General features: G+C 33.6%; 1 protein-coding gene across 1 annotated transcript in view; it reads left to right on the forward strand.

Annotated features, from left to right (window-relative positions):
* PIEZO2 (piezo type mechanosensitive ion channel component 2) overlaps positions 1-15,164 on the forward strand; it is a gene marked incomplete at its 5' end in the record, with an annotated part of 234,741 nt that overhangs the window by 160,803 nt on the left and 58,774 nt on the right. Inside the window, 6 exons of the mRNA XM_081322722.1 lie at positions 1,401-1,524; positions 2,044-2,330; positions 2,713-2,861; positions 4,752-4,925; positions 14,309-14,341; positions 14,669-14,904. Coding sequence (XP_081178848.1) covers positions 1,401-1,524; positions 2,044-2,330; positions 2,713-2,861; positions 4,752-4,925; positions 14,309-14,341; positions 14,669-14,904 — 1,003 coding nt within the window. The remainder of the gene's footprint in view (positions 1-1,400; positions 1,525-2,043; positions 2,331-2,712; positions 2,862-4,751; positions 4,926-14,308; positions 14,342-14,668; positions 14,905-15,164) is intronic.

Here is a 15,164-nt window from a genome sequence, read left to right on the forward strand (position 1 = left end):
ATTATATTGTGAATAAAAAAGGAACAATCCTATACCTCAATAATATAGGAATGTTTTCTGGATACTGTATACAGGATAAATTATGCTCTGTATTTAAACAGTTTTTCCTTCATTAGAAAAGGCTTATAAATTGAATATAATTCTGCACCATAATTCTGCCTACTATCTTTTCAAAATGTGCTTACTTTAAAAAAAATATAAGCATCATCTGCTTTGCAGAAAAGTTTGCTCCCTCAGGAGATTTTGAAGCAGAAGTAAAGTAGATACATTATGTAAGCATTAAAACAGGAAAGGAAGCAACAATGAGAAATCAAAGCCAGTCATAATAATTACCTCTATGAGTGTTTCTCTTGGCAAAGAAAGAATTGCTCTATCCTTGAAGAAACCAGGTGATTCTTTTAAGGAGTACTAGACAACCCATGATCTGTTGGGTCATTGTTTCAATTGTGTCATCATTTCAATCCTTCCCCCATCTAACCACAGCCACTGACTTGCCATGTGGTCTTAGATTTGCAACTTCCTGCAAATCTGTGGCTCTGCGACCTTCTCTGCTGTGGCTCCTGACCTTTGGAAGGTCTTACTTCCTGTGGTGGCTCCATCCCTTCTGACTTCCATAAGGCCCTGGAGACTTGGCTCTGTCAGATGGCTTAGGGCCCCAATGGGGAGAATCACACAAGAGGTGGTTGAGGAATTAATAGGCAATCCCACCTCCCCCTGTGCATTCTGCTCCCTCCCTCCCCATCTTTCAACAATAATTCTATTTTTGATTGTAATTTCCATTTTTATTAGAATTTTTAAGAAATATTTAATGTTTATGATTTTAATGCGGTAAGCTGCCCAGAGTTGCTTCGAAACAAGATGGGCAGCAAATAAATTTAATAAATAATATCTAAATAAAATTGAGGAACGAAAGAAAAAAAGACACATGTGTAAAGATGGGTATTTAGCTAATCCCTAATTTTACAATTAGCTTAATTTATCAAATTCCAGAGAAACTAGTCTGCAAGCCAAAGCACAATAGGAGTAAGATCATTGGTTCTAATGATCATTTAGGCCTCTCCATTATATATGACAGCATTTCCCAACTTTTGTCCTTCCAGATACATTAGCACTGGCTAACATGTTTTCAGCATTTGTAATCCAATATACATTTGGAAAGCAACAGGTTATGTCGTATACTGTGGTATATATTCATGTATAGCTATGATGAAAAGCCAAAGATACTCCTTGAAGACATTAATTTCTACAACATGGCTTAATTTGAGGTCACGATATATGGAAGATGTTTGGCAATATCATTCAGTTTATCTTAAATGTTCTATCACCATACTGTGGATCATGGAAATTCAATAACTTATTCAATAGTGTGTCTCCTCTTTGGTTTCAATTTCTGCTGACAGATACTTTTTGGACTTACTTTTTGGCTGCTGTTGAGACAACACCTCACTGAGCGAAAGACTTTGCAATTAAATGAAACTGTTTTGTCAGAGGTCAAAATTGGAGAGGAAGAGAGTGAAGAAAAAGGTGAATATGCATTTCAAGTCAATATACAAGGTAGTTTCATAATAGTGATGTCAATAGAGAAGTACACCATGAGCTAGGAAATAATTCCCTTAGATTCAAATACCGTATATAAGTACTTATAAAACTAATAGGGAAAAATTAAGAATTAACTTTAGTTTTAGTTTTATTCTGCTTCTGATTTTTTCCAATCAATTTAAGTTTTGTATTAACTTGCCATAAAAAGGTGGCATTAAAATTTGTACCCAGCTTCTCAAGATGTGAAGCAAAGGATCTATGTCTTTCCTTATTCCATCTTTTCCTACCAAATTATGTATTTGTGTATTTGTATATTGATTTTTTTATTTTTTTATTAAATGTACTCTATTGTTGACTGATGTGATGTGTCTTTGTTTTACAGTAAGACAGTATTGTGTATCAGCCAATGTGGCCAGTGCAGTTGAACTTTTTATCAATAATTATAACATTGTAAAATAACGTATTTAATGACATGTATTCTAATGTTACATTTTACAATTACAGATGAGGAATCCCAAAAAGAAGAAGAAGAATCCCCCAAAGAAGAAGAGAAAGAAGAAGAAGAAGTGGGGGAACTAGAGGAGAAGGAAGAGGAGGAGGAGGAGGAGGAGGAGGAGGTGGAAGAAGAAGATGTCATGAAAGTCCTAGGGAACATGGTGATGGCGATGTTTGTTAAGTACTGGATTTACGTCTGTGGAGGAATGTTCTTCTTTGTCAGCTTTGAGGGAAAAATTGTCATGTACAAAATCATCTATATGATGCTCTTCTTGTTTTGTGTAGTCCTATATCAGGTAAGTAGTACAAATCATAGTTTTTAAGAACATTGCCATTCTGTTTCTTTCTCTTTTTTATTTTTATTAAATATGCTGTTTTTACAAAGCATAAGGAGTCATTAGATTAAAAATGACTTAAAAGACAAAATCAATTATATAAAACCATAATTAAAAAACACACAAGTGTGAGTCAATCAAAATCAAGACAGGTTATTGATAGGGCCAAAGGAAGGGGAGAACAGAAAGAGAACGAGACTACCAGCAACAATTAAGTTCAGTTTAATGCAGCTTGGCATTTAAATGTATCAAACGGCCTTAGAAGAAATTTCTGAAACGATGATCACTGAATTAATGACTGTAAATGATGAACATTATGTAAACTTAATTTCTTATTTGCTAGGTTCACTATGAATGGTGGCGACGGATTCTGAAATACTTTTGGATGTCAGTTGTGGTTTACACTATGTTAGTGCTTGTTTTCATTTACACATATCAATTTAAAGCATTCCCTGGCTTGTGGAAAAACATGACAAAGATGAATGATGATCAGTAAGTATTATTTGTTACTCCATTTGTTAAAATTATGGTTATTTGGATGATGTATTATGAAACACTAATATAACTCTAGATACCTTATGTTTTATAAGTGACTATACTTAGGAAATATCTTTCTTTAGGAACAACAAATATTCAGTTTCTCATTCGAAAATCAGTACACATACATATTGTCCTATCTCTTCAACTGTTAACCAACACAATTTTTCATGTACCTTCAATTTTAACTCAATCCCTTCAGAAATCAGATATGAGACCATTGGGAGGCCAATAGTTAAAGAAGTTGCTTTCATTCTAGAAAGCATTCCCAGTTAAATTGGAGAAATTAATTTGTGCATAGTTTGTGCACCATTGTGCATAGTTTTCAGGTGTCAAAGCTTCTGACTTAGCATTTACTTCTATTAGTTCAAACACATGACATGTTCTTCATGGTTTCATCAAAATAATAAAAGCAGCATTGCACACTTATGCCACTAGGTCTACCCTTAAATTTGATGTCACACTATACATTCAAAATCAGAAAAGTTTGTGTCATAATAATGTGAGACTGCTTTTAACATTCTCGCCCTTAACTTTCCCTTCAGATGTTGCTGAATTCATACATTAAAAAACACCTTTTGAAGTATGGGTCCATTTGTTTAATGATGATTCCAGGTTATGATAGTGCTAAAAAAAGTGATCCTTCTCAAAGTTATGACTGTCACACACAAACATTCCTGCCCCACAGTCACATGATTACAATTTGGGCTCTTGGCAACCAGCTTACATTCATGATGGTTGCAGTGTCTTCTAGTCAATTTGCCAGTTTCTCAGCCATCTTCTGATAAACAAAGTCAATGGGGGAAGCGATATTTACTTAATGACCAGAAGATTCACTTAAAAACTGCCTGATTTGCTCAAGAACCACGGTAAAAATGGTTGTAAACTAAGGTCTAATCATATGCTGACTCACTTAGCAATGAAAATTCCAGGCCCAATTGTGATTGTAAGTTGATGCCTACCTGTATATCCTTGATCAGATTTCATGCTTTCACTTCTGCAGTTGACCATTCTTTTATATCTCTCGTTTAGTAGCCAAACATGTTGGGGGGGGAGAGGAAATTGCCACTATAGTTTTGCGAAAAACAAAAAGACTTTTCCACTAATTTCTGTTTGGGGACTAGAGATTACAGGATGGTGTTTTTTTAACAAAGCTGTTTAGTGAAAGAATATTTTTCAGTTAGCCTTTGTTTACTTATAAGTGAATTTTGATATACTGTAGTCACAAAAGAAAATGAGAAACGAGAAATTTATCAGACTTATAAAGTAAAAGACCAGAAATAATTCCAAATTTCACAATGTTGCTAGATTCAGAGAGTTCTGCTGAGTGTGTATCTGCAGTAAAGGCAGCCTATCCATTATACTGAACAAGACAATTGCAGTCTTGGATTGGCAAAATGCACAAGCTAATTTTTATGAGCTTGAAACAATAGGCAACCATCTTTTTATTTTCCTAAGATTTTTAATATATTATGAATCTAATATTTTTTAGATTTTTGAATTTAATTCATTTGCTGTAAAATCTTGGTGCTGTACCAGATCAATATTGGGTAATGGAATATACAGTAGCTAAATTTAGATTTTTAGGTTAAGGAATAGATAAAGTTAAGAAAGAACATTCAGAAATATTTTTAGAAGCATTTCTTCCAAGTCTTTTCTGGATCCATCTCTGGATCCCATCAGGGTAGCTATTACGGTTTTGTTGGTTTTTATAATTTTCAGAATTGCTTACTATTTGTAAAAATAAAAACGTTTTAGCTTTTCCTTGTGGTTACTGACAAGTCTAAAAGATTGTGATAGTTACTTACAAGTTATATAGCTATAATTTGAATTATTTTGTTTCAGGCTAAAGGATCTTGGTTTAGAACAGTATTCTACAGCAGAATTATTCACTCGCATTTTTATCCCAACCTCCTTTCTACTGGTGTGCATACTGCACTTGCATTACTTCCACGACCGTTTCCTCCAACTCACAGATTTAAAAGCCATAGTCAGCAAACAAGACAGTGCCATTTACAGGTAAACAAAACAGAAAATTTTCCTTCATTTTATTGCCCCCAAGGTTTGAATTGTGTGGTTGGTTGGTTAAATTTTCTCTATCACCTTATAGTCCAGTAATTCTAGATTTTGAAGAAAAAGAGCGTAATTAGAGAAAGATGGTCTGTTCTCAGTGACTGAATAATACCACTTAGAAATCTCATGATCTATAAACCTTCACTGCAACCACAAAAATGCTATTTTGGTCTGAATTCTTTATATATGGTTTTCCCAGTACCAGACAGAATTTAGTGAGATTTATTCCCTACCAAATATATTCAGGGTTGTTGTATTACTTATAATTTGGAGATGAACTATAGGAACTTGGTTATATGTAAATACTTTTAACATAGAATTTTCTTGTTTCTTCTAGTTCAATCTCCCCCTCAGGCAGGAGATGTTGTATCGTCCCGGTCAAATGATTGTTCAATCTATTTTTGAAAACCTCCAATGATTTAATATGTTATTATTTTAATTAAATATTTTATCTTAACAAGTTTTACAGAGATAAATTTAAAAATGGAAAAGCAAGAGACAAAGAAATGCAGCTTCTTTCCTACAGTCAAAATAAATCATGTTGATGCTTATTAGCAATATGGTTCTCCTGCAGAGAGAAAAAAATGTCATAATGCTCAAATTTGGAAATCTTTTTGAAACTAAACTACCCAGGATAAGGATATTGTATAACAAAAGAGTCACTGCTATATTCATTTCTGATTCTATGTAGAAATGCTCTTTAAGGACAAAAGCGGACTTAGAGAATTAAAAAATAGCTACTTTCATAGAAGTGAAACAAAGGCAGAATTAACATATTGTTTAAATTTCTATTCCCCCCAAAATTAAGAATAACTGCATCCAAACTTAACAAAGAATTGATGAGACTGTATGTCTTCCTATATGCAATAATGATGTAATTTATATAAAAGACCATTATGTTTGGGAAATTAAAAGCACAAACAAAAATGTATATGAAAAAGTAGCAAATATGGATCAATTATATTATTTACATCCTCAGTCTCCTATACAGTTTACATACATAGGGGTCTGCAAGTAGATTGCAAATGACAATATATACATCATAATATAAACTCTACTCCTTAAGTACTTGGAAATAACACTGTGATGCAAGAAACAAAAGGATATACCTCTCAGCATGACATCATGATGAATATATAATTTTGGTGTCAGTGTAGTTAGGAAGAGACAGGTGGGTGTTCATTTATTTTTCTTTTCTTCACAAATGGTATAGGCAATTATTTGAAATTTTAAACATCCCAATGTGAAAAAAATAAAAACTATATTTGTTGAACTGAAATGAGGAAGCTCTCTCTCCTGATAAGCTTTTCATCTTTAGTGGCCAAATGGCTGAAATTATAATTGAGTTCTCTCTCTGTGGGGAATATCTGTAACTATTGTTAAACAGTTATAGATGATATATAGATACACATATATAAATGTAGATATTTACAGTAGATAAAAGAGCCTTGGTGGAGCAGTGAGCTAATGCCTCCTTAAGTAACACCAGCTGCCTGCAATTAGTGCAGGTTCGCATCCCACCAGGCTCAAGGTTGACTCAGCCTTCCATCCTTCCGAGGTAGGTAAAATGAGGACCCAGATTGTTGGGGGCAATTAAGCTGACTTTGTAATAATGCCGCTTGGGGGGTGTATGAAAGCCCTAATAAGCAGGCATATACATAGAATGAAGGCTACTGCTAAGCTTGTAAGCCGCCCTGAGTCTTCGGAGAAGGGCGGGATATAAATGGAATTAAAATAAAATAAATAAATAAAATAAAATATTTATCCTACCTTTTGTATATCTTGGGCAACTTAAAGTGGCAACCATACCTAATACAGTACTCCTTTATCCACCTGTTTCCCCACAACAACAAACCTCTGAGATGAGATGAGGTGAGCTGATATGTTACTGGCCTAAAGTCACCCATCTGGCTTCCATGCCTAAAGTAGGAACTCGGTCTCCTGGTTTCTAACCCAACACTTTAACCTCCACACCACACTGGCTCTTATATATGTATAGATGTGTATCTATGTATATTATTTTATTTTATTTACTAACTTCCACATTTAATAAATGGGAACAGAAAAACAAGCCAAAAAAGAAGGAGACAACAAAATGAACAATTCATCTGTTTTCCTCCTTCTAGTTCCTGCCAGGGTAACAAAATCATGGGTATATAGAAGTTTATAAGTTCTTCTTTCTGCAGGGGTTGTGATGTTTTTTCATTATGCATACTGCATCATTGCAGCTTTTTTCCTTGTGTGTGCTTCCTGAGAAAATATATCTATCTTTAATCCTGTTTAACAGTATTCTTCTCTTTCTCTTTCTCTAATTTTTCTGCTGCCACCTTATGCATTCTCACACTTTCATCTGTTACCAAAGCCATGCCAAAGTCAATGGTCGTGTTTATCTTATAATAAATAGGTGGGTATTTTAATGATTCCTTTTTTATTTAAAAAATTAGTGTTTATTTAGTTGTACATTCAATCTTTAAAATAAAAACAATAAGGCTATTCATGATACACAGAGAACATAATGGTACTCAGATAACACATCTTCTCAGTACTACAGTTCTTTTGTTAATGCAGTGGAATCTTAATGGTCTACTTTTAAAAGCTAAGAATATATTGGTTAATTTTAAAGCTGAGCAGAATTCAGAAAATGTTCAGCCTCTTTAAATTAGTTAGACATACAGTAAATGTTTCCTCTGGAAATATGCTGGCATCAATATATTGTCATACATGTGCATACATTTGTGTATGTAAATTAGTTAGATTTTAATATTTAAATCAACTACATTCTAATTGTTTGGATTTCAGGCTTTGGAGCTTCAGTATGTGTTTTGATATTATGATATGATATGATATTCCCTTTGCTTTAATTGAGGCTCTTCTTTAAAAAAAATGACTTGCAATTAATACATTCAGTTTTGTTTTATTTTCTACCAGATGTTAAGCCATTGTTTTATCAAGTAAATAGAAAGGTAGGATATATAAAGTAGCAAAGAAAACACGAAGGCACTAACATATTAAAATAATTTAAAAAAATAGATTCCACAGCAAGGATATCTACAAGGTGTGATCAAAAAAGTCAAGATTGTGGCCACAGTGTTCACCTAATGCATGCAGAATAACAGAATAAGAGAGTTGGAAGGGATCTTGGAGGTCTTCTAATACAAACCCCTCCTCAAGCAGGAAACCCTATAACATTTCAGACAAATGGTTGTCCAATCTCTTCTTAGAACCTCCAAGGTTGGAGCACCCACAACTTCTGGAGGCAAGTCATTCCACTGATTAATTGTTCTAATACACAAGGAAAGCAGAAGTTGATAATCACTCTATTATGACTACCAACTTAAAGCTTTTGACACTTCTATTTCAGAATATAGAAAGATGAAAGCTATATTATGAATGCCTTATTATTTACCATGTTAGATAACCACTGTGACTTTAATGATAGGTTTAGCAATTATCTAAAGGTTAGTAAGTAGAAAAGAGCTGAAGTGAAGCAAATTAATCCCATGCCATATTCTAAAAAGCTACAACTGAGAGCATCTAGAAGGTAACACAAAAAGGTATCCCAGAGGTAGCAGAATGGGTGAGCCTAATACCAAATGACCAGTTACTGTGGATGTTCTCTGAGTTTGGTTATTTTCCTGCAGATGTTTTGTTATCAGACTAGATACATTATTAGTGCATAGCAGAGTCAAGTTTAGTAGGGGTATCTTGCCCTACCAAGGAACTCTAAAAAGCCTAGGAAAATCCTGGATATTGAGTATTCATACAAATCAGCCATCTATAGACACATAAAGGTAAACCTTTATCTACATACCATTTAAAAGATATAACCAAACATGAAGGAAGGAAACAAATAGCCCAGAGCATATCCTTCCTAGCCAGCAACACCCAGATAGACTGAAAACAGCACCAGACAACAACCAAGAAAGAAACAATATGCTAATCAAGCAACCATCAAGGAAGAAACCACACCTCAAGAGTGACAAAGCCAGCCAACATATATAAACATCCAGCAAACTCCACTCCCCAATGCACTTACAATCTTGTTTAGCCTGGTAATGAAATGTCTGCAGGAAAATAACTAAGCTCAGAGAATATTAAACAGCCACAGTTCAATGTTGAGCTATCTATGTATTAATCTATCTATTCTCTCTTATCAGCTATTACTGTAATACTGTTCTGCTCTTTTTAAAGTTTTGATAGCTTTAGACTCCATCTGTTGCAGTGACTGTTTTATCAGGGACTAGGCTCAAATAATTATTCCTGAATAGACTTGTTACTCTTCAGTGCCTCCCTGTAACTAAACATTTCTCTTTCTGGTTTTTGCATCTGTATCTTAATTTTCTATATCTGCATTCTGAGGGGCTCTGCACAGCATAATATTGATTACAGGTGGCTGGCTGCTGTAACTCTAAAGTTGGCAATGATGACTGTGGCTTCTTGTTAATGACTGTTCTGTTTGGGCCTTTACTGAAGCACTCTTATGGCTTGCTTATTACGATACCTCTTTATATTCAGTATGGTTGAGGCTATGCAGCTTCATAGTATATAGTAAGACTATATTACAATCTGGCTGGATAGTAGTGGAAAATATGGCTAAGAAATAGAGCAGTGCAAGAGGAATAATTCGTGCTCTGGTTCTGATGCATCTTGCTCATGTTGGATCCTTTTGATTTTTCACACACATTCTTCCTCGCTCACTTATTGCATCATGCTAGGCACTGTTAGCCATTTTTAAAAAAAAAAAAACATGTATATTTTGTTCATGATAATCTTGGTTTATATTCCAGGATTCAGGAATGGTTGATGGACAATGTAACTTACATTGCTTATTAGTAGAACAGAAGTATAAATCTAGAGAAAAAATTGTTTTTAAAATGTTTGTTTTCATAAATTATTTTTATTCTTGTTCAAATGTTGAATATATTATATTCAAAATATAACTAACCTGGATTAACAGGTAATCCTTGATTTAAAACCATTCATTTAGCGATCATTCAAAGTTACAACAGCACTGAAAGAAGTTACTTATGACCGTTTTTCACACTTATGACTGTTGCCACATCCCTTTGGTTACATGATCAAAATTCAGACACTTAGCAACTGGTTCATATTTATGATAGTTGCAGTGTCCCAGGGTCACCTTTGCATCTTCCTTTGCGACCTTCTGACAAACAAAGCCAACGGTGAAAGCCAGATTCACTTAACCGTAAATCTGACTTCCCCATTTACTTTGCTTGTCAGAAAAAGCTCAACTGTGGTTTTAAGTTGAGGATTACCTTTACAACAAAACTGCAGCATGTTAAACTTACCCTAGGAATGGAGAACATTTTTAGGAGGACTGTTCAGTTAAGCATACCCCTCTGAATTTTACCTTGGTTTGCAAAAGTTGCCTTTTTGTCACCTACAGTCTCTCTCTTTCCCCTTTCCTGTTTTTTATTCTGAAGAATTTACTGTTATGCAAAATAAAGCTTCTAAATTACTCTTTTCTTACATGAGTTTTTGAAAGGACAAGGTGTGTTGCAGTTGTTGTTTTCTTCTTCACTTATTGATCAGCAGGATTTTTTAATGTGTTCCCAAATTAAGGAAAAGCATTTCTTTGAGTGTTCCCACTTGATACTGAATATTGTTCACTTATACTCTGATATTTTGTCCATAATTTGTCTTGATTTATTTCTTGGAGTAATTAAAAACACTTTCCAGTTCGTGCACTTAGTGAATTATTTGGGCATGTTCATAGGTATTTGAATTTTAAAGAACTTGAAAATTGATTTTTGTAAAGTTCAATTTCTCCCTCATCTCTACCATGACCCACCAGAATTAAAAAAGAGAACTAGTAGATGAGTGGGGGGTATCATGAAAATGTTCCCCAGGTTGGATCTACCCAGTTATGAAAATTAACTTGGACATACCTGGTTCATTCTAAAGTAAAATTTGTGAGCTTCACAAACTTCTATGTGAAAGGAAATAATCTTTTCACTACTGTAGGCAGTGAGCAAGCTGTATAAATAGTCCTATTGGTGGAGTCATCTGAATAGAAATAAATTGTACCCTAAAAACTAAATAAAATATTTTTGTTTGTAACTATAAACAAATGCATTTATCAATGTAAGAGAAAGATATCTATGATTAAATTAAAGTGGGGCACTTAATCCCAGACATAAAGTTTCACTTATTTCTCTGAGCCATAAAAGTGGATTGACGTGTTTTGAAAACTGTAATTCCATTGCAATTTTGGCACTATTCATATTTCATTAGATTTTCAGAAATTATTTTCCCAATCATATTATTTTTATTTTCATTCTGAATTCATAAGCAAAGATGTAGTAATACCAATAAATTACAGATGAATGGACCAACTGGTGGAGTAGATGTCCAATAAATAAGAAAGTATGTTATGGCAGTAGTTTTTATCTGTGTAATTTTTATAGATTACATCATTTCAATCAATTGTTATCAAATAATCACACAAATGATGTACATTGTACATACATTTAATCAATCATATCAGAAATCCATTATTTCAATACTCCTAAATTAAGTTTCACACTGTTTTCCTACCGCAGCTCAACAGTTAGGAAGATATATCAAGACATTTTTATACTGACAAAACTGTATCTTTCAGTTCAACATATGGTTTTAAAAATACCATTTAGCTTATGAGTAGATTTTAGTGGGATATTGTTATTGGTATTTTGTTTGTAGTTATGTTAAAGGGGAGTTAAAGCACATTATGAATTTGGTTAATTGTATATTATGCATAATTTTTATTTAGAATATGATTATTGTAACTATAATCCTGTATTTAGCTCTGGGAAGTGGGGGGGGGGAAGTGGGTGGGTTTGGGGTGGGAGGGATTTGGGGACATATTGTAAAAATTTGTTTTTGTAAAACTTTAATAAAAAAAACATATGGTTTTAAAAATGAAGAATTGGCAAAAAAAACTAACTATCTAACTATCTAACCTTGGCAAGCATATGAGACATAGAATCTGGAGGTATAAGTCAGGGAGATGCATGAAGCCTATGGCTCACAGATAAGGAGTTTATTTCTACTCATAAAGTAAGAGCAGCCAAATTCTGAGAGAAGAAACAACGGGTTTGAAAAGGGTTGGTTGTTAATTGAGTTAAAAGAGCCTTGGTGGAGCAGTGGGCTAATGCCTCCTTAAGTAACACCAGCTGCCTGCAATTAGTGCAGGTTCGAGTCCCACCAGGCTCAAGGTTGACTCAGACTTCCATCCTTCCGAGGTAGGTAAAATGAGGACCCAGATTGTTGGGGGCAATAAGCTGACTTTGTAATAATGCCGCTTGGGGTGTGTGTGTGTGTGTGAAAGCCCTAATAAGCAGGCATATACATAGAATGAAGGCTACTGCTAAGCTTGTAAGCCGCCCTGAGTCTTCGGAGAAGGGCGGGATATAAATGGAATTAAAATAAATAATAAATAAATAAAAATAAAACAGAAAACAAATTCTTCAAAGGCATAATTCTGGCTTAATACTATCTCTTCTATTGTTTGTCCATTGTCTTTATACGGGAATATCATCAGCGATGGTGAGCAGATATAGCACTGAAGAAAAGGATACTTTTTTTTATTAAGTTCAAAAATCAGCCACCAGGTGGACTGATTTAGGATTTTTAGGATTTCAAAATGTGGGCTTTGGGAGGAGGATTGGTTGTTATCATTAGGCTCAAAGTACAAACTGAAGTGAAATTCAGTGGTTAGTGCTACTGTTTTACTTTGACTCATCCAAGTCAACATTGACAACATGGCTATGATTTAAAATGAGCATCTTAAATTGGATAAACTCCAAGCATCACTGATTGGAATTAATAATAGCTGTAGTTATGTAAGACATATTGGATCAGTATCAAAGCCTTACAATAATACTTACGTGACTGTATTTTGGGCTAATCTATGTATGATACCTCTTCAAATAAGACATTTGCACTCATCGCTTTATGGCTATGATTCTTCATACATAGAAAGAAATTACAATTAAATCAGTTTATTTATTTCAGTATAATAGCATCGTCAAAGTATAACCTTCAGGAACCTTAACAGTATCAATAGTGGGAGGGGAAAAACCAACCATGTTAGTGACTGAGGATTTTGTTCTAGTTCTTAATTATTTGATTTTTGTTTTTGTTTTATACCATCTTTAAATAACTAAAACAGATGGCCCATTTTTATCACCAAAACATTCATGTAGAGTATCCATTCCTCCTGGATATTCATTTAGATAATATTTTGAGGCAAGAACCATTGTTATTTGTTTGTTTATATATTTGCCAGCCAACAATTGATTTGAGACTCAATATCTCCATTCCTATCAATTACATATAAGCTTCCAGGCCTTACCACTGTTTTCATTGAAAAATGTTTTGAGAATTTGGTATAGCCAGCAATTTATCCCTGCATATCTATTAATGTAGTATCCAATTATTTGCCTGAGTCTGCATGCGCTATAATGTAATGGCATATATATTCCTTTAATGCAGTCCAGTCCTTTCAAGAATTCGTAGCACTTAGTTGTCTAGTAAGTCTTGTAATTGTAGACATGAAATGAAATCTTTAAGTCGAGGCAAACATATTTAATGTTGAACAGATTTATATTAGTGCTGAATCTGAAGCTTCACTCTTCAGTCTCAATGTTTTACAAAGAGAAACTAATGCTGCATCCTGAGAGTTTTGCTTATCATGGGTAAATAAAAGTGAAATGTTTTTTCTGAGTTTCATGTAACCTTGGCGCTGTACTATCTGTTTTCAAAGGAGACAAAACAAATAATGTAACTTAATAAAATAATAATCAAAATTCTAGAATACATATTTTAATCACTTCAGTTTTTTTACATTGATATAAGCAATGTACATTGTATCTTGTATATTTTATATTAAACTTAGCTACATAATTCTTGAAAGCGTAACTGGAAAAATAGGATAATTCACAGCATGTTACATATTATCCTCTTCCAAAAGTGTTCATAGAATTTCTGCGCTTATCCTCAATTAGGAAAATATGCCAAGGAATCTAAAAAAAATCAACAGTTTTAGAAATATGAATATATATATATATATATATAGGATATGATTTCTTTAAATTGACAGGATTCATACTCTCATATTCATACATAGAAAGAGTAATCAAAAATTCTGGAACTGTACTTTTTACTTTTGCTAAAGCAAATGCATTGCATTCTGTTAAGACTAAGACAATATGTTTTTGAAAGCTGCCACAGATGGGTAATGCTAATGAGTCATATAGCATCATATCTTATCTCTGATCTTCCTCTTCTCGTTTCCTTTTTTCTTTCTGTTTCAATTATTTGAGCAGCATCAAGAAAAAATTACCAATCCATCAAAATGAGTAAGTCCCCATGTGAAGTCATGAAATGCTTGCTATTACATGTCATTTCATGCTTCTACAACTTAAACTTTGACCATTTTTTTCCCTTGGTGGGGAAATGTCAAGTTTAGGTGACAGTATCACTGATTACTGATGTGAATATTAGCATCAAAATAACAAATGATTGCTACTGTGGTGCAATCCGTGTGGCATTTTCATTTTTTGAACAGTGTGTGACTCATGTATTCATGCATTTCCAGTTTATTTTAATTTACAAAATAACAAAATTTAGTGTTTTCAGAATTACAGCTGTTCAGTTTGTTGACATGACCATTTCTGTACCAATAGACTGGTGCATCAAGATGAAAGCTTGCCTGATCTCACAATGATGAATTTGAATCCCAACACTGAACAGGAAGAGGAAAAGATGTTGCAAGATCAAGAAAAAATGTTGCAGGAAGAAAATGTAGTGGAAAGAAGAGAAAGTGAAAATGAAGTAGATGATAATGAAAAAAAGGAAGAAGAATTGGATGAAGAAGGTGAAGGTGAAGATGAGGATGAATCGGAGACAGAAGAAATATCAGGTACATTTGTGGATGGATGATCAATTTTATTTTACTATTTGGATGATTAGCCTGGAATAAATGTAGATTTTTCTGACAGCATCTAATATCTTATCAAATTTTCTTTAAAAAGAAATTAATAAAAATTATATACAGTACATAAAAATATAAAAAATATATTCAGCAATGAATTAATGCAGGTAATGAAGGGCATATTGGATTGGGATTGTATGATGTTGGACCTGGAGTGCAACAATGTGGTAAATATTACAGAAGTTATA

Source organism: Vipera berus (assembly GCF_964194415.1).
Source record: "Vipera berus genome assembly, chromosome: 3".
In the NCBI taxonomy this organism is placed as follows: domain Eukaryota; kingdom Metazoa; phylum Chordata; class Lepidosauria; order Squamata; family Viperidae; genus Vipera; species Vipera berus.